We start from the raw sequence: 24,177 nt of genomic DNA on the forward strand, positions 1-24,177 counted from the left end.
AGCACTGTGTTGAATGACGACTGTCATAGAGCCCACCTAAGGAGCGTCTGCACTGACCCCCAACTCACCAGAAGCACTCGCTACCCAGAGGCATTCATCCTCTTGGAACCTTTCGTTCTTCGCTGTAAGGTGGACAGCAGCTTTACTTGACAGCATATATATATATATATATATATATATAGCTACTAAGTACTAAGAGGCCTTACAAATCTACCTGTCTGTGACATCTCCATGATTATATCTACTCTAGCCTGTCCGTATCAGTAGACTGCACACCTGCAGATTCCATCAACTTCAGAACACATGGAGACTTTCTTCTCATAGCCATTCCCTAAACACTGTGGAGTACTATTTACATGGCGCTTATATTGTATTAGCAGGTGTGATGAGCAAGCTAGAGATTATTTGAAGTATGTAGGAAATGTTCATATGTTGTATGCAAGCAGTTAACTGTTTCATAAGGTAGCTGAACATCTTCAGATGTCCGTATCCATGCAAGCCCTATAATCATGCCTACATGCTGGTAAACAACCGGACAAGTTATACTATTTAATAATCAACGTAAAAGCGTGAGCTTCTAGGAAGGGAATCGTGGTGCTCAAACCCGCTGATAGTGGCGAGGGCCATGGAAGGGTCTGAGTGGTCTTCTTTACTTGTGCTCTGGGTAAACAGTCTGGAAACCTTGCCCTAACCTTATTTCCTTACATTTGCACAAAGATATCTCTACACCTTCAACTGGATGCTAGGATGATGGAGCCTGGGACCAGGTAAAAAGCTGAGTCTTTAAGCTAAGTAAAGGCAGGCACCTAAGCCAAGGGTGTAGCGCACGCTGCAGTCCCAGCCCTTGGAAGGCTGGGGAAGAACAGTGCCTGAGCTGGGTGAGTCAGCTCTTAAGGACAGTCAGTGTCCACTCTCCTCCTGATGTGCTAGGCACAGACAAGGGAGACCCAGAGTTCCTCTTACATTCTCTAAGAACAGAGCACTCGAACATCCCCAAGAGAAATGGAAGTCCCACTTTGGTCCATCCCGGATAATGCCATGATCTCCATGCCAGCTGAGTGTGATTCCGGGGTCCTAACACTGTCAAGTCACGAACAAAAAGCAAGGAAAGGGTGAGCAGATATGGGTCGCAACAAAAACACAACTGAGGTACAGTGCCGGATGACAGCATGGATGAAGACCTGACCTAGTTCTCAGTCCACAGCATAACAAAGAAAAAACAAACAAACAAACAAACAGAAAATCACAAAAGATTACAGTCACAGATACAACAGAGATCCATTCCCAGGGCCTATGCTGGGGCAGCTTGGGGACACAATCCTACCTTTCACTGGTCACACACAAGTGCCCACTGTTAGAAACAACAAACACCAGTGCTATTTGTGCAACTTCTTAAGGCGGTTTCACCTGTACTCACAAGCCCAGTCACTGGTCACAAAGCCAGCAACCATAAAGACAAAGTACAAGTGGCTGTGGTTTGCCCAGGCAGGGCAGCAAGATGGAGCATGCCAGATGGAAAGATGTTTACAAGCTCTGGACCAAGTGCTGAGACGGGGAGGGGGCAAGCTGGCTCAAGCCCCAGGCTCTCTGCCAGGTTCCTGGCGGGCCTGCAGCAGCGTGAATTCCTGAGCAGGTTATATAAGCTGCAGGGAACCTCCCCGGGGAAGGGCCTTGCACCTGACCACAGCGGACTCTGAAGCAGGATCACAAAATCTGACCTTCTGTGAAAAGCGCTTTGTAAAGACAGGAGCAGTCCACTAAGAAAGGTCAGAGGCAGATATATCAATGTCAGTTTTGCTGTCTCCAGTCACAGCGCCACCTGCTGGTCACCAGCCAAAAGATATAATAGAGAGCTCTGTTTCTCAGGAGTTTCCCAGGCACTTACTAGGCCATTCCCTCTTCGGAACCTGCTCCTTTTTATCTCTGCTACCTGTCTCAGTGCAGAAAAAGAGCAGCAGGTCTGCACACAAGGTAACAGTCACTGAAATGAAGGAGGATTCTGATTGGCTTAAGGGGACAAAGTGCCTCTTTAGAAGCAGTAAGATGGTCTGGAAGCAGCATTCCACCATTACACCCCAAGGGCAGCTTCCTCACACAGAGGACCAGTGACAGGGCAGACACTGGGAGGTAAATCTAGACACATTTTCTGTCCCTTGCAGGGTCCTTTCCAAGTCACAGTGGCTGCCAGATCTCTTGTGAGAAATGTAACCACCAGCATACCTGAGCCTAACACATTTCCCTACCTGCAGCCTTCGGGCTTGTACACTGCACACACAGCACAACATGCCAGGTGGTTACAGGCAGAAGCAAAGGAGGCCCGCAGGTTCCTTTGAGCTAGGCAAGGTTGTAGAGGAGAAATGTGGGGTAAATCCAGAGTTGCCAAAGCCCAGGACACAGGATCGGTGATAGCTCGGCTCACTCACTGTCGTGGGAGCACTGCCAGCATAGAGCATGTTCCAGCATCTTCTCTTTCCTAAACTCTCGAAGTGGGACCAGCAGCGTGGGGCTTCTGAGCTGTGGCACAAGGCGGGCTCCACAGACTAGGATCTGAGAGTTGACTGGGACTCCTGATCTTGCACCCTCTGGGCTGAGCACAGTCGAAAGCTAAGCCATTGCCGTTTGCACCTAACTAGGGAAAAGGGTCTATTCTATTATAACAAGACTTCAGCTCATCTTTGTGCACACACCAGTCTGTCAACTCAGTTAGCTCCCTGCCTGCCCATTCAGCTAATCGAGCACGTGAGTCTAAGCTCCGAGAGCAGGCCCTGAGCTTGTCTCTACTAACTTCCTATGCCAGCCACTTTAGGAACATGAACACCAGTGATGGCCAGTGAGAAACCCCAGCAAAGGTGTCCAGTCACCAACAGCCAACTGTCAATCATACCACACATTCTAGAATACACTCACTGCGGGCTAGCCGATGCCTTTTTATACCCACAAATCAAAAAGCTCTAGGACCACAGAATGTGACTCTACTTGAGATGACACTTTTATGAAGGGCATTTAAATAAGGCCGTCAGGGTTGGCTTGGGTGAACTATAGCTGGCATCCTTGTAAAAAGAGGTTGGGGCTGGGCAGTGGTGGAACACGCCTTTAATCCCAGCACTTGGGAGGCAGAGGCAGGCGGATTTCTGAGTTTGAGGCCAGCCTGGTCTACAAAGTGAGTTCCAGGACAGCCAGGGCTATACAGAGAAACCCTGTCTCGAAAAAGCCAGGGGGCGGGGGGGGGGGGGGGGGAGAGAGGTTAGAGCTTAGGGAAATGATTCTGGTAAGACCACCTACCTATGACATAGGTCAGGAAAGACCAGCCCTGCTAATTACCCTGTCCTTATACAGACTTCAAGCCCCACAAGAACAAGAGAACAGAAATTCTTTCACAAGCCACCCAGTCTGGGGTGAGTGTCCTTTGATCGTGGCCATTCTGTCGGATTACAATGGACTAAAAGTGCTGTCAGATTTCTGACAGGCAGCAGGTCAGCCTCATAGCAGTCACTTCTATGAACTGTGCAAGGAAAAATTACACTGTGATGGAAAAATACCCTTGTCAGCTTCCACGTCTCCCACAGCCTATCTGATAACGCTGAAGAAAAAAAAGTGCAGAGCATACAAAAAAGAATTATAAACACAGGAAGTGTAAATCAAATCAGTATGCAATCCTAAAAATATTCCATGTGAGGAATGGAAACGGGTACAGGAAGGAAATCGGCTTATCGAAACCAAGTATCTCTTGTGGATCTATAATCTCCTCTGTGCCAGCACGGCTAATGGAAATGAGTCACCCAAGAGGAGCTAGCTGGCCTGTGGCATGAAGTTCACCTCCAGAGCCCTCAAGCCTGAATCTCACACATTGTGCACCATAGTTTTCCAGCATAGCTGGCTTCTGTTTCCATAAGAGCACAACTAAGACGCTGTTCCATATCACACCAGGCCCACAAATCCTTGGGAAAGCCATCCCCAGTTCTTACAAAGATCTAACTGCAGCTTCTCTGGAGCTGCACAAACAAGGAAGGGGAGAGAAGCAGCCTGGGGCAGGAGGGCGAGGGCTCCAACACCAGATCAAAGGCAGCTGCCAGGCGTCTAGGGAAGGCTCTGCTCCAAAGGGTCTTAGCAAGTCAAAGAGGCAAGCACACAGATATGGCACCACAGCTATTATGGGTGGAGAGGCTACCACCACTGAGCTGGGCAGTGGAGGAGGGTCTATGCTCAAGTTTCTCTTTTCTAAACCTGAATTAGACAGGAAGAGGACCAGGAGGCTTGAGGGCCTAGTCAGAGGCAAAGAGAAGATTCTAGAAAGTAAGCAGAGAAGCCCCTGAGAGAACAGATGCCAGGCAGGCAGCAGCCAGAGCATTTGGGGATATACCAACCTGTATTATGGGTTACGTCTGTAGCCCCTAAACTCCATGGAGACAGTAGGAGAATATGGGAGCTCTCAGGCACAATGAAGTCAGGAGGCTAAGCCTTCTGAATTCCATTAGCCCCTATAGAGACTCCAGACCCTTTTCCTGTAGGAGAGTACACAGGGACGTGGTGCTATTATACATAAGAAACCAAGTCCCCACTAGATATGGAGCCTACCAGCCCTGGACACTGGACTTCCAATCTGCAGAACTATATAAGTGAGCATCCATGTAAGCATCTGTGTGCATCCATGTAAACACACGTGAACACCATTTAAGTACCCCAGTGCAACAGTGCTCTATAGCAGTAGCCTAAACAAGTGAGGCCAGACAGGGGAACAAGCAAGAAGAAAGGGGCGGGGCCTTTGCTCACAACTCCTCCAACCAGCACAGCCCTTCTTCTTGATACAAACTCAACACAAGCCTTATGCTTACGCTCAACGACAACATACTTCTAAAGACATCCCGACGTGCCGTGGCCCTGGTCTGTTGGTCCCAGGAGCTCCCTCACGTCAGCTCTCAGCAGAGGCTGGCTCCTGGCCTCCATGACTGGTTGTGCAGGACACCCAGGACAGGCTCCCTGGCTCTTGGGATCACCCAAACACCCACTGCTAGTCACTTTCTGCTTCTAAAAACACTTCACATTAGGTTGCTTCTGGTTCCAAGGCAGCAGTGCTCTCCAAGGTGCCTTGGGCTCCCAGGGGCTGCTGCTGTCCCTGCCTTGATCCCTCCCTTTCGCACAGGACTTCGTGAGTTCTATGTGCTATATAAAGACAGGGAGAAGCACAATGCAGAAATGCCCTAGCTGGAACCACGGCACTGGTTCCTCCCTGACTACTCAATGCCTCCTCTACTCTTCAAGGTAGAGCTATTTGGTATCCTCAAATGAGGTTAGTTCTGTTCCATTGGTACAAATGCTTCATATTAATATAGATTTAAGGTTTTTATTAGCATGAATCTTTGAATATTGATTCAAAATTTAATGTTAATTTTGTTACAATATATGTAAATTTCAGCTCTTACATAGGTATTATGCCTATGCAACTCATTTAAAAATACAAGGTTTAGTCCTGGTCCTTTTAATTACAAACTATTTAAAATAATTAAGTAATGCAAGTTAAGAGTCAGTCAATCAAGCTCATGGTCATGTTAGATACTAGTCTAGATTTATTATAGAAATATAATCCTCCGTTAAACATGCAGTAGGTACCTGGAGACAAGCAATGTCTGTTAGATATGCTGTAAATAGATATGTGGTCTTCAAAAGCCTCAGAGAGTCACACAATATGGCATTTAAACATAATTTTATCATTTTAAGACATGTCGACTCCTGGCAGTACCCCCATTCACCTTGGTAAAAAATGATGAACGTCAAAACCTCCATCAGGAGTTGCTTCCATTGTGGCAAGCTAGCACTGGGCAAATAAAATGCCCTAACGTCATCTCCAGACAAAATGCTGTCCAAAGAGGACAAACAGACGCAGGAAGTTGACTGACAAGCTCTGCCATGACAGGGTAAGCAAATCCTTCATAATTTCTGCTTCGTATAGGTCTGTCAGATATTCTGGGCCAGAAGGCTAAAGATAAATATCCAATGTTATAGAGAATATTAGAGACTCTCCACGTGGTCAGCTGTCTCTGTCATTTCTATAATCTTTGGAAGCTGCATTCTTGTGCTTCCTACATATTCAGATAATATTTCCTCCTTCTCAGGTCTCAAAAGAGAGAGAGGAAGACAACATGGAGTAAGGGATAGTGAGAACTGGCCATGACAGCTGGCCAGCTTGAGTAAGAGTGGCCCAGGAGTAACATGGCAAGTCGTATCTCGAGGTTATTGACAGGGAAGTAGGCAAAACAGCCAGAGGGTTGATGGCTACCCAGTTCTAGTGCTGTCTAAGGCTTATTATAAATATAGAAGTTTTGTTTCTTTTATCTGGGAAATGAATGATCTAAGGTGCGGTAGAAACCCCCAATTGAGATTAATTATTACCACAATAACCTCCCTTATCCCAGTGCTGACCATCACCCCACAACTGACACTAAAGAGGTTCCCCACCTGGCACCAAATGGGCTCGCAAGTTCAAGTTGGAAATTAAATTTTCCTGAAGGTTCAAATATCATCAGCTCAAACTTCCTACAAAGGGACAGAGCAGTACAGAACCTGAGGTTAATAGCTTCAAATAATAGTCTGCTTATAAATGTCACTCAATAGCCACAGGTCACTGACATGTGATAAGAACTGCCTCCAGGTGACCTCTGGATGCTACCAACATCATCATTCACCTAGCCAACTGGTAAATGGCGGCAATCCACAGGAACGCTTTCCTGAGCTAACGCAACCGCCAGCTCCACAAGGGTGCACAGAGCCAGGAACGAGCCAAGTCCAGGCATGCCTGCCAGTAAACACCTCCTTCACCCATGCAGAACCCATGCAGAGCTCCCTCACCCATGCAGAGCTCCCTCACCCATGCAGAGCTCCACGCGTTACCGTTGCCACCCGATCTTTCTCTGAACCACCTCAGTGACCAAGAGTTACCTCCCAGCCACAGACCTTCTAAACAGTTCCACATATGCATAGATCCATTTCCCAGTGGCCACAGTGCATACAATGTCTACTGGGGCCTGGGTTCTGACTGCTGCCTGCTCCGGGGCGCATAGTGCAAGGAAGGGGTGCCTACCCAGGGGCTCCTCTAGAGAAGAGAGGAAGGAGATGAGCAACCTCGATGATAGTGACAAGGCTTGAAATGCTTCAGGATGGCATGATGTGGTCCATGCCCTATCCTGCCCCTCCACCCACCCACCCGCATCCCAGTGTTGGGCACTGTCCTGGGATATTGACGTGAGTTTGTTCTTCTCATGTTCACAAAACTTAAGCAAGGTTCTCACTAGGCAGAGGCCACAGCTCCCCAAAAGAAAAAAGGAGCAGGCATGTCCCTTTCCAACTTGATGTGCTTCCTCACGAAGACACACATGCTAGGGAAGGTCCCACCAGGAAGTGTGAAGCCACGCCACCGTGGCCTTCCTGAGCCACACAGGTATGGCTCCTTTGGCCTATGCAGCATCGTCAGCTTCTCTTCTCCAATAGAAACTATGTTGCCAGGAGGCATCTCCAAGACAAAGAAACCACTCTCTCCCTCTTTCCTTCCTGTGTCCAGTGCTAAGACTGGAAACTCCAAAACCAATGACAAAAAATGCAACAACAAAATGAAGCTCAAGACACCTGAGTAAAAACTTAAAATTTGAGAGGGGCAAAAAGAGAGGGGAACGGAGAGGGGGAAGGAAAAAATGGAGAAGAAGGAAGGTATGTAAGGAAAGACAAGAGGAGATGAGAAGACAGAGGGAGGAAGGCAGCTGGAGAAGAGACGAGTCACCTCCCAGGGGACTGAGCTTCTGGACTGTCCCTATTCTCCAGCCGTAGAAGACTCGGAAGCCACCAGCCCAGGAACAGAAAGCTCAGATGGAGGCTTAGCATTGGTTTTCCAGAGAGTGAGGAGATGGGAGCTACACACCCAATCTCCAGTCAGCTTGCTCATCTAGGCTTTCCCCAACCTCCCACCACTCATAACGAGGTCTGAGTGTCAGTCTATCTGTCCTTGAAAACAGGGAGGTGCCCACTCTGCGTGAGCTATGTACAATAAAATGCAACACAAATTCCTAAATCACCCATCATCTCAACAAAGTAGGTCTGCCAAGACCAGGAACAGATCATATCTAAATTGTTCTCCACATGTCAGAAGCTGTGCACATGCCTCGCAGGCTTTCGAACAAAACCTTTCTGAAAATTACTTTACACATATAGATTCTTTTGTAGTCAAGACAGGAGGTGGAAAAAGTAATGTTTAATCTCTTCCAAGAACAAAATTATCTGGAGAAATCACTGTGTTCATCATTATAACCACACTGTAACAACACCAGTCATACACTGGAGTCTGGCTCTCTATGCTATACTCTGGAGACCTGGGATCACAAAGGAGGTCAGGGAACGGGATGCTCAGAGGGCTGGGGCTGAGTAGGGACTTTGTTCTGCATAGACCCAGGAGCTCTGTTATAAAAGATGATCAAGGACAAAGATCTGTCACTGTAATTAAAATACTTTTACTCACAGATTACAGTCCTGAGGGTCACGTTCTTCTCCATTCTCCTGTTGGTTACTTCCCCTTCTTTGAGAAGGAGGTTGTAAACCGGGTGGCTTTGTTCTAAGGCAAAATCAATTTGCCTTCCAGGTCACTATCCTGGGTGGCTGACACAATGGTCATAGCCTGTGGGTACTCACCATGATGTCACCCTTCAGCAGCTGGGCCGGCTCAATGGCGATGCGGATCCTGCTGGGGTTTTCAGAGCCGACATTGCTTCAGATGAACAAGAAAATAGCTCGTTATACAGTTAGTTCCACAGTTTCATGACCACACAGTCCAAGCTGAGAAAATGACTAGATTTTACACAAATAGCCCAGAATTCAGAGGCTGTACCTTGTGGAAATCAGTCAAAAGGTTTGAGAAAGCTCTGAGCTGGGGTGAATTATTCTAGCATCGTCATAGCCCCAGATTGGAAAAGTCATGTTAGGGTTGCCTCAGCCAGGAGAGGAACCAAGTTGGGGACAGACTCTGCTTCTGTGAAAATTGGAGGATACAATGTCTACAGTGTCATCCTTGCATGAAAGAAAGCATGGGGCCAGGGGGAGAATTTGAGCCCAGAAAAAAAAATAATGAGTCTTTCTGGGTGCCAGGATATCTATCATCTTTCTCATTTCCTGTCGCTGTAATCAAAGTGCTATCTACATGACTGCAAACCAAACTTAGGAAGCCATACAAATTCTGCGGATACCTGAAACACTAAGGGGAATGTAAAAACCATGGGTGACTTTGTTCTAGCACTTTCCAGTAGACCAGCTTCCAAACAGTAATGGTGCCCCTCTGCCCCAGCGGCTCCACTGTTCAGCACCCATTGGAGCCAACTAGAGATGCAGGGACCATGCACCTCTCAGAACAGCAGCTTAGGGACCTTAGCATGGCTGGCCCTCCCTGCTCTACTTCTTGTGGGAGAGAACCCATTTCACAATCCTTCCCCAAGTCACCCGAAAAACCCAGCACACGCCAGGCACTTACTAGATTCCAGATGTGTACACAGGCTGCATAGCTTGGTAGAGCTTCAGAAAGGGCCGGCAAGCTGAAAGAGAGGCACAGGCCAAGGAAAGACAGGATCGTGAACACATGCACAGATGTTCCACCAACAAAGGAACATGGTTGGGCCTCCAACCAGAAGGCCATGGGGGCAGGGAGTTAAAGACAACCTGTAGTTCTGTAAGTTCACCTTACTCCTGGTGATCAGGGGGACTAGAAGCTACAGCTACAATCAACTGATGATTGAACACCTGCATGGGTGCAGCCAGGGAGCAAGAGACAGGCTCTGTCCCAGACACGAGCTGTGAGCACCTGCAGGGGACAGGGGGCAAGGTCTCTGGCCATATGCTGGGAGTGCCTACATGGAACAGGGAGTCAGGGAATATGTCACAGAGGAAGAAGGAAGGATGGTGCGTTAGGGGATGGTCTACTGCGCTGGATTCTCTCAAAGCTGTGGAAACCTTGAGAAGAAGCACACAGCTGAACCTCTACAGAGCTGCTGATTCAGGGTGACCCTGGCCTAGCAGGAGCTCATGTACTGGCTACAAGGCTCTTTGTAATCCCCAAGCTGGAGCTCTGCTGACACACTGTAACCATAGCAACAGAACCTAGGTATCCCAGGAGGAAAGGGCTGCTTGTTGAGGGCTCTCTCTAGTCTAGGCTGGGGAAGTCTCTCACCTCCTCCAGTGTCAAAGCTGGGGACACCATGCATGATGACGAAGTGTAGGAACAGAGGTGAGGTGTTCATCTTCATGGCTCCAGACAGTAGCCCGCTGAGAAACTGCACGTACCTGCAGGAGACAGCGGCTAAGACTCCACAGCCAATTCACAGCTGCTGAGTCTAGCGGCAGGCAGTACAGAATGGGAACTGCATCTGGAGATCCTGGGGACACCTTGTCCCACTGTATACAAGGAACAATTAATTATCATCCTATGCTTGTCATGGGGAGTCACTGCTTCACTGAGGCTCCGCCCACAGCTCTGAGAACTGCTGACGTCATCGTCATTTTTTGTTTGTTTGGTTGGTTGGTTGGTTGGTTTTTCGAAGACAGGGTTTCTCTGTATAGCTCTGGCTGTCCTGGAACTCACTTTGTAGACCAGGCTGGCCTCGAACTCAGAAATCCGCCTGCCTCTGCCTCCTGAGTGCTGGGATCTCTTTCACACATGGATGCTCACACCTTGGAGGTCTCCTCACCTGTTCCCAAGCCCATCACCAGCAAGGCCAGCATGGCAAACAGAGTGACATGGGGCATGCCAGCTGCTCATTCCACACACATGAGCCATGACGAGCAGCTGGTATCAATGGCCCCTAACCTCCTGCTCTCACACACACACACACACACACACACACACACACACACACCACACACAAACCACACACCACACACCACACACCACACACACATCTCCAAAGCACTCTCATCTCAGCTGAGGTTCACCCATGGCCACTCATATATACTGAAGATGTGAATTTTGCCATATGGACTCTGGCACTGACTTCAATTGTCCAAGCTGACTGTCACAGCCCTCCACATACATGTCAGTCAAGAGTGAGGTTTCTACGCTGTGTATGATCAAAGGTCCCTCATAAAGCAATGACCGGAGTATGAGCTGTACCCTTGCCACGGCCTGATGGTCCCCTGGCCTCCAGCATTCCTTCCTCTGCCCTCCCTGGCATAACTGTATCCTGCTCCCATGGAAGCCCTGAGGTAGCCAATGCCCTAAGGCCCAATCCTCACCAGAGCCTTCAAGATGTCTCTTGGGATCTGTCTGCTTTCTTGCCTTTCTCCAACAAAGTACTACACTCATTGCAAGAAGGAAGAAATGACCTGCTATCAAACTAATGGTCCATGCAGCGAGCAGGAAGCAGGAAGTGACATTCACCAAGCCCCTGGATGAACACAGTCAGTCATGGGCTCTACCTTAGAACAAAAACACTTCAAATGCCCACTGGAATGCAGACCGAGATCATGGTTAAACAGCTGAGTTGGAGGCAAAATAAACCAAACAGAAAACTTTTAGTGCTTTCCCAACTTAGAAACACCCTTATGGAAAGCTTTAATATAATCCACAAGCATTCCCTTCACTGTAGGGAAAACCCACAGTGACAGACAGGTGGTGACAGCATCCCACAGTTCCAGTGGCACATTGCTACATTGTTACAATGAAGGCAAAACTTCCCAAGTGACAGAAGCCTGGTGTCCTTCCCCAGAAACTCAGGTAAGCAGGCCATGGGTGTCCAGCCCCAGGAGTTTACTCTGACTGCAAAGGTTCCGAGCCTCCTATAGAGAAGTGCAGGATGGGAGAACCAGCTTGTGACCCGTCAGCTGCGCTCTGTACACAGCAGAGCTCATCAGTCCCCTTGGGTGGGTGGCCTTGAGCAAAGGTAATGGACTTACACACAAGGCCTGGGTAGAATACCGAAGACCCTACTTAAGATAGCTCTGCCCTCTTCCCAGCTCTGGGCAATCCTGGACACTAGGAAATGTATGTCCTTATCTTTCCTGTGAAGGGACTCTGTGGTAATCCAGACCTGCTGTGGGTGGCTCTTCCATGACTCCCTCAAATAAGACAGACCTTCACACAGAGGGACTTGGAAGTTCAAGGGCTCTGTGTTGGTAATGGTCACTTCCTTCTCCGATGCACATCCAACATTTCCTCAGACATGGCAAATCCTATGTGGCTCTGCAACCTGAAGATTTGTGACTCCCACTCTCTGTTTTGTTTTGGTTTTCTTTTTTTTTGGGGGGGGGGGTTGAGACAGGGTTTCTCTGTGTAGCCCTGGCTGTCCTGAAACTCACTCTGTAGACCAGGCTGGCCTCGAACTCAGAAATCCGCCTGCCTCTGCCTCTGCCTCCCAAGTGCTGGGATTAAAGTTGTGCACCACCACCGCCCAACTGACTCCCACTCTCTTTATGAGACACTCTTCAGGGATCTGAGACTTCTCCCTGCCCAGAGGCCACCAGCTCCTAACAATACTACAGGTGGGAGGCTTTCATGATGTCGGTTGACTCTCTGGGATTGCTATCCCAAGTGTTTTTTGGTTTGGTGTCCCCTGTCCCCACTCCCAGGCATGGTAACATACCTGTGATCCCAGCACTACAGAAACAGAGGCAGAAAAATCACAGGTTTAAGATTATCTCAGGCTACACAAGACCCTCCCTAAAAAATAAATAACTAAATAAAATAAAAACAAAAAGAAAAAGCAGTACGCCTTCCATTGTACAGCAACAGCTAGTAACAGCAGAAGTGTGCTTCTACACAAGCTTGCTCATGAGGAAGCTGTGACAGAGTCACTCAAGGACCAGGTCTCAGTCTTCCTCATTGAAACTTACTCTTAATGACTGTCATCTTCCCAGCCGCCCACTAGGGGGTGCTCAGCTCACAGTGGACCCACGCAAAGAGAACCCACAGTAAGAACGTCTACACAGGTTCTAAGTCCAAGGTTTCAACCAGGTATACACACACAAACACACACACACACACACACACACACACACACACACACACACACACACACACACACACACACACTCACACTCACACTCACACAGGTTAGAGGCATTTAGGATAAAGGAGATTAGAACTATATACAACTAGAGAATATGCCCTGTGGCCTGAGAGATGGACATGGTTCAGGCTACCATGAATGGCTTTTCTGTGGGTTCAGGCCTCATGCATGAGTAGTCCCTGAGATAGGGAGACAGAGACAGGGGGATCCCTGGGACTCTATACTTAGGCTGCAGGTCAGTGAGAGGTCCTTCTCCAAATAACCAAGGTGGATGGCACCTGAGGAATGACACCCAAGGTTGACCTCTGACCTCCATTAATTGTTTGAGCTACCTTGAAGATGGAAAGAACTAGGTAAGTGGGTGGTACTGAGAGGTGGGGGATCAGAAAGCTGCACCCAAGTCGTGACTGAAGATTATATGCTCAGAAAATAGTGGGAAAGGGGAGGGAGCTCCAGGATTTCAGGGCACAGGCTGACCCTGCTTTCCCTCAAGAATACCACTTGTCAAGACACATCTTGACCACTGCACGGCAGAGGGTGTGGTTTGGGGGACTGTCCTTATTCTTATGTCCTGGAGGATAAGAACCCCGATCTTTACCTGAGACGTGCAGGTTCTATCTGGGGTTGCTACCCCATGTGTCCCTAATGATTCCCTATGCAGTACAACTGGGGCAGTGTAACAGCTAGGCGCTCAGTGTTCAGTGTAACAGCTAGGCATTCCGTATACGCTGTGTTCAGTGTTATATGGAACCTAGAAGGTTTAGAGTGGATGGACAGTCAGCTGCAAAGAAGAAAGGAAAGTGGATGAACTGAAGACCATCATGGTAATATGTCTTCTCTCATATGTGAACCTAGATTTCACGTATGTGTACACACACACAACTGTCTGGGGGAAGAAAGAGGACCAGTGGGAAGAGGATAAGAGGTATAAATATAAGAATAATGCATAATACACATCTATCAAATGTTATAATGAAATCTATTATTTTATACACTAATAAAAATTTGAAAACGCACAGGGTACACAACACAAAAGAATACACATCAGCTCTACACAAATTCCAGGCCATTTTATGTAAGGGCCTTGAGCATCTGCAGGTTATAGGTAGGCTCTAGATCCAGTCCTCTTTGGAAGGTCCTGGTGATGCCTTCTTTTTCCATGGTTGCTTAAAATGTTGAGACAGCCACAAGTCCTAAATTTCTCCCTCATCCTCAATAGACTTAACTGTGATCTTTACTTTGAAATAATTTCTGCACTTTGGTCCTAACATAACCTGCAGAACAGCAGCCCTGCCCACAGGCATTCAGAAAACAGTGGGATGCACAGCCCATGAATGCAATCGTCACCTTCTCCTGGTCTCTCCCATGTTTCCTGAGGTTTATTTATCCCAGTTGCTAGACCACTCAATAATTATTTGGTTTGTGTCTTCTAATGCAGGCACCAGGCAAGCTGGCAAGAAAAGAGGCAGAAAGAAGGCAGCCCTAATCTCAAGGGCAGAGCAGTGAACTGGAATGCAAACTTGAACCCTGCTGAGCTGGAAGCACTTTAAAATGAGATGTTTTCCCTCTTTCTCCTTCACACTTCCCAGTATCACTAGAAGCTATCCCTTCTATAAGTAGTGAGCCCTGGCGGCCACACCTGCCTGCTGAGTCCTTGCATTTGTGGGAGTTGCATCTTGTTTGCACCTCAGCTTCTGTGCAGGTCTTAGGAATGTTGCCATTTTGGAAACTGCTCAGTGGAAAAATAATAGTTCATGGGTTCATAACCGAACAGGGGCTGCTCGAGTGGAATAAATCACCATAATATACTCAAGTCTGGAAAAGCTGCTTCCCTGTCAGGGCCTGTTGCTAAAACAGACCATACCCTGGCTCCAACCCACGGTCCCAAAATGTAGCCCACATTCTTTCAAACCGAAAACTGTCTGAGTGAGCCCAGACCACTGGAATCATCGTGTCTGCTGGCCCAGCGGCATTTGTATTAGAGAAAGCAGATGGAAAGGATCAACACTCACAGACAAAGGTTTGGGGCTAAAACAAAATCTTATCTCCAAGCTGGGGGCCATTTTACAGCTGCCTTCAGAATTCTTGGACAAATTCTGAAGTTAAGACAAAACTACAATGCAATTATGTGAGTGCCTCAAAAAGAGAAAGCCCTGTTCTCTGACTGCTACACTCCAACATTTCAGGGGCTACTATGTGTTGCAGCCAGAACAGGCTGGCAGGGAACAGCCAAGAGAAATTCTCTCCAGCTTCAACAAGCTGACACTGTAGAATAGAAGTCAGCCTATGATGATCTGATACCCCACGCTTGTCAATAAAGCTTAACTAGAACACAATCAGGCTGATTCATTTCCATACTAGATATGTCTCTAACATTGATGTTAGAACACTGGTGAGCTAAAACCACAGTCTGAAACATCCACCCTCTAGTCTCTCTACCAAGCCCCCTGATCCCTGTTCTAGCAGACAGAAATGAGTTCAACATGGCTGGCTGTAGACAGCAAAGCTCACTATCTGAAGGAGACAAGGATTCTCAGGGCTGAACTGAGCTGTGGCTCTGTGTCTTCCTCTCTGGGAATGAGCCACGGGTGAGAGCACACAGGTTCTTACCAGACACGAGGCTTTTACTAAACACGTAGGCCTATGAGACTCATATCCTTGCCTTGGGAACCAGCAAAGCCCTCCCTCATACTCTTAGGTAAGACACAATGGTTGTGCAGAGAGAAGTTGTCAGAGAATATTCATCTGGCCCCAAGGATAGATAGATACATACCGCTTCTGGGAGGGCTCCATTAAAGCTGAAATTTTGTCATCATAAAACTTCTTCATTGCAAACCTGTCCAGTGCCTGGTCAGCACTGGGGAAGCAGGGAGGGAGAGAGAGGGGTGAGAAGAATAAGTAAGTATGTCAGGTCAGTGGTATGCCCAGCCCCTCATGGATGAATGACTGGGGTGCACATCCTACGTCGGTCAGTGACCTTCTTCCACAAGGAGCTGTACCTGTCCATGCACCGTCTTTCTGCATGAGTGCACTCAGTTCAAAGCAGGAGCCATGCTGAACTCCTGTCTGAACTACATTATCTAAGGGTGTGATACTTAGATGTACCACTGTCTCACAGGGAGAGGAATGGGCTGCAGGCCCCAGCCGCAGGACCCTTCGGAAAAAGCCTAGAATGTGCACAGAAGGAAGGAAGTCTTGGAAGTATAATATGTGACACTGCTAAGCAGCTTCAAAGAAAGCCTGGAGTTGAGAACGGGGCAGGGTTGGTGGCTGGGAAGGGTGTGTAGGGCCTTGGGCTTCATGTAACTTCACAGAAAGTCAATCTACTTTCTAACAGCCTACCTGACCTTCAGACACCAGCCCCAATGTTCAGAGTAGAATTTACAGACCCTTCTGGGAAACCTCACTGTGGGGCATCCTAGGGTCACTGAGCTGCCTAAAACCATGAAATAAGACTTACTGAAAACAAAGGTATCTTTTAAAATCTCATAGGCAGCCAGACACAGTGGTACGTGCCTTTAATCGAAGCACTCGGAGGGCAGAGGCAGGCAAAGGTCTGAGTTCTAGGCCAGGTGGGTCTACACAGTGAGACCCTGTCTCAAAAAACAAACAAACAATAACAAATCAGATAGGTAGAAAAGTTCTCCATTGGGAAAAAAAAATGACATGTTTAGGAATTCTGAACATAACATTTTCAAAATATATGCAAAAATAAGAAGGACAAAGGAAAACACTCTAAATTAAGTCCAGTGTGAGTGACCACTGACTTCACCCCATGTGTTTGTCTCAACACAGGGCTTGGCCAGTGAGGCTGTCACAGACGGAGGAGGGTCCATCTGAGCCCAGAACGTGTCAAAGAGTAAGTGCATAGGTCTTTCAGGTTAGAAGACACAGTTTCATATCTAGTCTTTGACTGCTAGGCACTGTCTTTTCTGTGATCCCATCATTTGAGTAACTGCTGGGGAAGCAACCTAGCCAGTGTTAATGCTCATGGGTCACAGGATGCTTAGTGCTCTCGTAATGAGTTCTGGCTTCGTCTTCTAAACTCTTCAGAGTGCCTAGAACAAAAATGTGTTCTCTCTCTCTCTCTCTCTCTCTCTCTCTTTCTCTCTCTCTCTCTCTCTCTCTCTCTGTAACCTGCAGTTTCTGTTTGGGTTACTTGTCATTTGTGACACTTAAAATCAGGTGTGTCCCCTGTGGTGTCTAAAATATAACCTAAGGGGATAGGAAGATTCAGACACGTGGGAAAGCAGCACTTCTGGGTGCGAAAGAAAAGGGAAAGCAACCTGGCTAGGAAGATCTAGCAAATGCCTAGATAAGTAATGACCACGCCCACGGATTGCAGAGCCATACAGGGGGGTGCTTCCAAGATGGGATGTCCACCCACTTAACTGGAAAAGAACACTCTGACCTCTACTAAACAGCAATATTAGCTCAGACCCCAGTATGATGCTATAGGAAATGCTCTAGGGCTAGAGACATGCAGAATGGTCACAGCACAAGAAGGCTCAGCTACAGCTGCCACCGTCCAGGGAAGGACAGGCAGCTGAGGCCCAGAGAGACTCACGAATGCTTCCTGACATTTGCTTGTGGTGTACCAACACAGGGAGAGCAGGGTTTTACCATTTGGGGGATATGCTTTGGTGAACAAAGCTGGCTCCTCAGATGCAGTTGAAGAAATTTCTCTAAACTATGAAGGGCAGCGATGCTCACTCGGGTGGTCTGTACTAAGAAACAACTGGGCCAAATGTGGTCTCCAACCACATTCCTTTTACATAACTGAGGGGCCAACGTGCCTGGGAATCTGGATGTGTCGGGCACACACACGATGCTTATTCAAACCCACAGGGCTCTGCTTTTCACCCTGGGGTAGGGTTTCCTCCCTGGCAAGCACCAGCCTCTTGATTTGTTTCCAGAGAAAACATTCCAAAAGTCCAATTTCACTCCTTCACACAGCAGAGGAGCAGGCTCATAAGGGAGCTGAGAAGGCTCCTATTTCCTTAGGATGGAAAGGCCTGGGCACAAAACACAGCGCAGCTCCTGAGACAACCAGGAGTGTGCAAATGACTGGCCTGGGCATACAGCTCCTGCACGACCAGGAGTGTGCAAGTGACTGGCCTGGGCATACAGCTCCTGCACAACCAGGAGTGTGCAAATGACTGGCCTGGGCATACAGCTCCTGCACAACCAGGAGTGTGCAAGTGACTGGCCTGGGCATACAGCTCCTGCACAACCAGGAGTGTGCAAGTGACTGGCCTGGCCATACAGCTCCTGCACAACCAGGAGTGTGCAAGTGACTGGCCTGGGCATACAGCTCCTGCACGACCAGGAGTGTGCAAATGACTGGCCTGGGCATACAGCTCCTGCACCCAGGAGCGTGCAAATGATTTTCATGTGCAGGGTTGGGAAGGATGCTGAGGTCTTGCACCCACTAGGCAAGTGCATTAAACAAAACTATACTCCTACCCAACAATGACATTTTCCAAACTGAAATTTGGCCTTTCTTCAGAAAGCACATCAGGAGACACCCTGACTGTCCATTGCCACAATGGCTGGGCACAGACCAGGGTCCTATCATCTTAGAGAAAAACATACAGTGGACTTTCAGAACAAACAGAACATGATGGCTGTTTTTATTAAACTTACAAGGTGTACAGTAATCTAGTGAGGATTTTCAATGGGGTGACATCAACACGACTGTTTTCATAGAGAATAACTGGGCTCACTTAGTCTGCTTGCCTCCATAGAGCTCCTGGGAATCAGTCACACAGAACAGCCCAAACAAGAATATATCTTTCCCATCCTGCTGGACAATGAGACTAGGCACACAACACTCTGGCACTAAGGGACAAGTCAGGTCAAGATGACTCCCAGGAAGACCTCATGCGTGAACCAACTTCCAACACCCCGTGGAAATGAGCCCCCTCTCCATCTTACCTGGCTGAGACGTTGGTGAAGTGCATGTAGGACGATATGACCACTCCAATGCGTCCTTTACCACCCTGCAGGAGACCAGAGAGAAACCAATGTTCTTTCTATAGAATCCTATATACCGACGGAATGAGGCAGGAGCATGCTCAATCATGAACAGAGTAGCAGAGAACAAGTATTAACCCCTCTGCCTCCCTAACATTAGAGCACCAGAGTTAAGCAGAGACTCTTCACACAGGGGCCCATAACAAGAGCAGGTGCTAGCTGGGTGTCTGTGTAAGTCCCCGGAGGGCATATCCACACGGCAGCAGCCAGTCACTCACCACCTCCCAATTAGGTGAGGCGAACTGGTGCCAGCAACTGCAACAATTAGCATGACTTAATTACGCAGGTGAAACAGGAATGAATGTCTGCCCAGGGGCTGACAAGTGACAGCCGTCTGTGTATACGGCTCTAAGTGGCAGGACCTCGGAACCTGGTAAACTGGTGTATCCTACACTGGTGCCAAACCTCACACTTTATTCACTGTATGTGTGTGTGTGTGGGGGGAGGGGGGGGTTATACACATGGAAACCACATCCCAGGCTGGTGCTATGGAAATCCTCCTAAACACAGCCATATTCACAGTCAACATCACCAATAGTAGAGCTTCCTCTACTGCTCTGTGGGGCAGTGCAGCCTCACAGAGAACCATGTACTGGTCTGAAACTTCAGAACACACTGTTGTGACCTACTAACAGGGCTCTGCAAACGGTAACCCAAAGCCAGTTCCATTCTGACCACCTACTCTTTTCCTACAATCTGTAAACACATTATCACATATTTTAAGCATTGCAAAAAAAAAAAAAATCAAAACAGAACTAGTCTGTGAGATGTGAAAGTCACACAAAACTTAACCATCATCATCTTATCGTCTGCCTGGAGACTGGCTGATCTGTTCCAGCAGCCCCCACCCACACTGCAGAAGCAGGCAGGGCGACATCAGCAGGTCCCCATGACAGGCAGAGCTAAAATACTACCTAGCCTCTTTGAGAAAAGTTAGCCAAACCATGGTCCCAAGCCATACAAAGCCAAACTGGCAGGTCACTGCTTTGTAGCTCACCAAGAGTCCGTACTAGAGTCAAACCTTGTGCACACAAGAGGGAACTTTACAACTGAACTCTTATCCCTAGCCCCCAGCTCTATTCCTAAAATCAAATAAATGAACAAACTCAATGTTTTCATAAAATCAACTGTGTGAAGCTGGGCATTCTGGGAGAGAGCAATGCAGACACTTGGCAGATTCTTGGCAGTGCGGTCCCGGTTCTTAGCATTACGAAGTATAAAGCTACTAATGTATTTCTTGTGTTAAATGGTATTTGTCTTAACAACAGACATCTCTTTATAAGGAAACGTCAGCTCAGCCAAAACCAGGCCCACAGAGGCTGGCCTTTATAGCTGGTATTATCAGTCATTTCTGTGGCACTAGTTACAGGTGTAAAGCAGAGGTGGGCAGAGGGATGCCAGTCAAGACTTTTGACAGCTTGTTTCAACAGCAGATCATCTAGACAAGAAATAGCTACAAAACTCAGACCCAAGCTACCTCTCAGACTAAGTGAACCTATCACGCATGGACAGAACACCCCACCAACAGCAACAGAACGTGCTTCAAGGTCACAAGGAACAGCCACAAGAAACCACAAAGCAAGTCCCAACAGAGTTAAGCCTGAGATCCTATCAAGTATCTTTTCTGACCACCATCCTATGAAAGCATAATTCTGAGTGGGGTGGTAGGGAGGTGGACTTGTAAAACTCTCAAATATGTAGAAGTTAAGCAACATGTTACTGAACAGCAATTCAGTCAAACAAGGACTTGAAATGAAAACTTAAAAATATATTGGGGCTGGCGAGATGGCTCAGTGGTTAAGAGCGCCGACTGCTCTTCCGAAGGTCCCGAGTTCAAATCCCAGCAACCACATGGTGGCTCGCAACCATCCGTAACGAAATCTGATGCCCTCTTCTGGAGTATCTGAGGGCAGCTACCGTGTACTTACATTAAATAAATAAATAAATATTTAAAAAAATATATATATTGAGACGTGGGCTGGAGAGATGGCTCAGTGGTTAAGAGCACTGATTGGTCTTCCAGAGGAACAGGGTTCGATTCCCAGCACCTACATGCTGGCTCACAATCATCTGAAAATTCGGTTTCAGAATATTAGATGTCTTTTTCTGGTTTCCCCTAGCATCAGGCATGCATGTGGTTCACAGACATACATTTAGGTAAAACACCCATACACATAAAATAAATTAACATGAGACAACTACAATGGAAAAACACACATTAAAATGTATCAGATTTAACAAAGGCAGTACTAAGAGAGGGTTTATAGCAATAAGCATCCATATCTAGAAAGAAAGGAAATATCTCAAATGAAGATCTTAATTTATACTTCAAGTAACTAGGAAAAGGCCAAACTAGACCCAAAGTTAATATAAGAGAAAAAATAGAGAACAGAATAAAACAGAGAATCAGAAAATAAAATGGTCAACAAAACTGACTGTTTTGTTTGTTTGTTTGTTTGCTTGCTTGCTTGCTTGCTTGCTTGCTTGCTTGCTTGCTTGCTTTTAAGGTAAAATAAAATCAGCAAACCTTTGGCTAAGATTAAAAGGAAAGAAGACTCAAAAATTCAGAAATGAAAGGGAGCCACCACAGTCAACAGCACAAAACACAACAGCTCTGCAGGGCTCCTCCGGACAGCTGCAGACACACAAAGTGGACAGCCAGAAGTCCCCCAACACTCACAACTGCCCCAAGAGAAAATCCCAACAAGGTAAGGGGATCCAGTCACTACCAAATCTCCCATCAGGGAGACTGTACCAAACATGTAAAGAAATGAAGGCAATCCTAAAGCTCTCCAAGAAATTTGAGGACAAGGGACTCTGCCACACTCATTTTAAAAGGCCAGCCAAGTATCCCAATGTTATGCCTCCGCATATAAGCAGGCTTCACAGCATGGTGCAGGTACAAGTTCTCCATGCTGCAGTGAATGTGAACACCTGAGGGTGAGGGAGGGAGAGGGGTGTGCACGCCTCACTACTGTCAGACTCTAAGTGTGAACTCCGTAAGAATTTTCACCTTCTAACCAGCTCACAGGTTATAGGAAAACATGGTAGGTGGGATCCACTCTGAGCCATACACTCTCAGGGTGGGAAACAGCCTCTGGCATTTCCACAGTTCTGTTCCAAGGCTCAAAAGGGGTAAAAAGTGGAAGAACACTCCCACAGGAAGCACAGCCTCTTTCACGTTGGAGCTGGCTTGAGTTACAACCATTGTAACACAGGAGAGCAGCTACCGCAGTCCAGCTCTAGCCTGCCTCTGCCCTAGTGGAGACAAGTCTGGCTATTAGTCATTCCGGGCATCTGTAAAAGGGAGCACTCATTGTGCAAAGCAAGCAGATTCCAGCCCTGCTGCCGTGATGACGGTGAACCTTGGATGGCACCAGCAACCACAATTTCAAATTAAAAGCTTACCTCTCAAGGCACATTTTCTGGGTATTTCAAAAGTAGTTTAAAGCAACGAGTGCTCTATGGTAAGTAATGAAAGGAAAACATCAGAAGCCCATAAACTGGACAAAGAGAGCCCAGAATCACTTACGGAAGGCGGGAGGGTAAAATATCTAGGTGGTGTTTTCATCTTTGGTGATCCATGTGTTTTCAATCATATTACAATTCATTTCAACTTCACTAATACTCAAAATTAACAAGTACAGAATCGAATGGATAGAAGGGAGCTTTAAAAAGTCCAGAAACACCAGAAACCTCAGACCTATAAATTCTAAAGACAACCTGAGGATTGGGGGTTCTTTTTAGTTTCTTCGTCAGCTTCTTAGTTTTTAAGGATGAATAGGAAATCTAAAAGGTATACCTTCATGGAACATGTCACACCAGGTGACAGGTATCCTGTAAACTCGGTGGCTTCAAGGAAAATCAGTTGGTGCCTGTGAGCAGCCTGATCTAATCCACGTGGCCCCGTAAGCGCTGGAAGCCCAGTGGGAACCCAGAGGCTGTGGGAGCAGGAACACTCACCCTGCAGTGGATGACGACCACATGCTGGGGGTCGTTGTTCAGCCAGGACTCCTGAGCCTTACATATAGTGCACATCTTGTCAAGAGGAGGTGCATGCAGCTCGGGCCAGCCCACATCCATGATCTGCAAGACAGAGAAGAGAGGTGCCTTGATTTCCACCTCCTGGGCCCTTCTGTGGTAATCTCATAGTGACATAATCCACTCCTCAGTCACAGGGGATGCTGGGTAGACCTCTTCTGAAAGCTAATGAGCTCATGGCCAGTTAGTTTCCTTTATAGGAACGAAAATGCAGGCTACCACGTTGCCTGCAGACCACACCTCAACCAGGCGCTGGTCTGCACCTTTGCAGCTGGGTGACAATTCTATAGAAGCCTTTTAGAGGCGTTAAAATAGTTCAGAGTTTACTGTAAAAGAATCTAGGACCCCAAGATCTTTAGTTTTGTTTTTGTTTTTTTTTTTTTTTTAAACAGAGTCTGTGGCCCACAATGCTGTCAAGTATTACCCACTCAAGCTAAAAAGGAGTCTGGCAATACAGTGAACTCAGTGTTTCCCATGCTATGCAGACCACACATCAAGGACAACCAGCCCTCCAGAAACTAAGGAGCACCTTCAGGTTTTTTGCCTCTATTTTGTTAAAAGAATTTAGAAAATCACTGAGAAGGGCCAAAGCCCCAAGCAAGCAGCGCAGTCTCTGGCTACACCTCTGGGAGGGCCACATGGGGATGTTGTTTCTCCTCCAGGCCACATGGAGGTGCTGTTTCTTCTCCACTTTCTGGTTTTCCCTGATGGGGTGGGCAGAGCTTTTTAATATATGAAAGTAATAGACAGGAGTTCAATAGATGAGACCACAGTGAAAGCAAGCAGCACCTCAGTTCCATGAAGCTCTGGCCTCCTTCCCTGTGCACACAGCATAACTAAGACACATGTAAATTCTGTAGTCAAAAGGCCTGGGGCCAGAACTATTTTAGAGGTTTGTGGTTTTTGTTTTTTGTTTTTGTTTTTGTTTTTTCCAGTTTCTTAGCATCTATATTCCAAAAGAAGCAAATTGTAAATTTAAGTAAATTTGAACTTTTTGAACATAACATTAGTTTTGAGTTTTACAGCATTTTCATCTCAGGTTATGGGATGTTCAGCCTGTATCAGCCTATTC

At 47.3% G+C, this 24,177-nt stretch overlaps 1 protein-coding gene across 7 annotated transcripts in view; it reads right to left on the reverse strand.

Annotated features, from left to right (window-relative positions):
- Tns3 (tensin 3) overlaps positions 1-24,177 on the reverse strand; it is a 233,107-nt gene that overhangs the window by 90,550 nt on the left and 118,380 nt on the right. For all 7 annotated transcript variants that reach the window (XR_380972.4, XM_006514741.3, NM_001083587.1 and 4 more), the window contains 6 exons: positions 23,028-23,150; positions 18,966-19,030; positions 15,802-15,885; positions 10,196-10,308; positions 9,503-9,563; positions 8,671-8,746 (listed from right to left, as the gene is read on the reverse strand). Coding sequence is in view for 6 of the 7 variants with exons in the window: in XM_006514741.3 (XP_006514804.1) it covers positions 8,671-8,746; positions 9,503-9,563; positions 10,196-10,308; positions 15,802-15,885; positions 18,966-19,030; positions 23,028-23,150 (522 nt within the window). In the remaining variant the exon portion in view is untranslated. The remainder of the gene's footprint in view (positions 1-8,670; positions 8,747-9,502; positions 9,564-10,195; positions 10,309-15,801; positions 15,886-18,965; positions 19,031-23,027; positions 23,151-24,177) is intronic.

This window comes from Mus musculus, chromosome 11 (assembly GCF_000001635.26).
Source record: "Mus musculus strain C57BL/6J chromosome 11, GRCm38.p6 C57BL/6J".
Classification (NCBI taxonomy): Eukaryota; Metazoa; Chordata; class Mammalia; order Rodentia; family Muridae; genus Mus; species Mus musculus.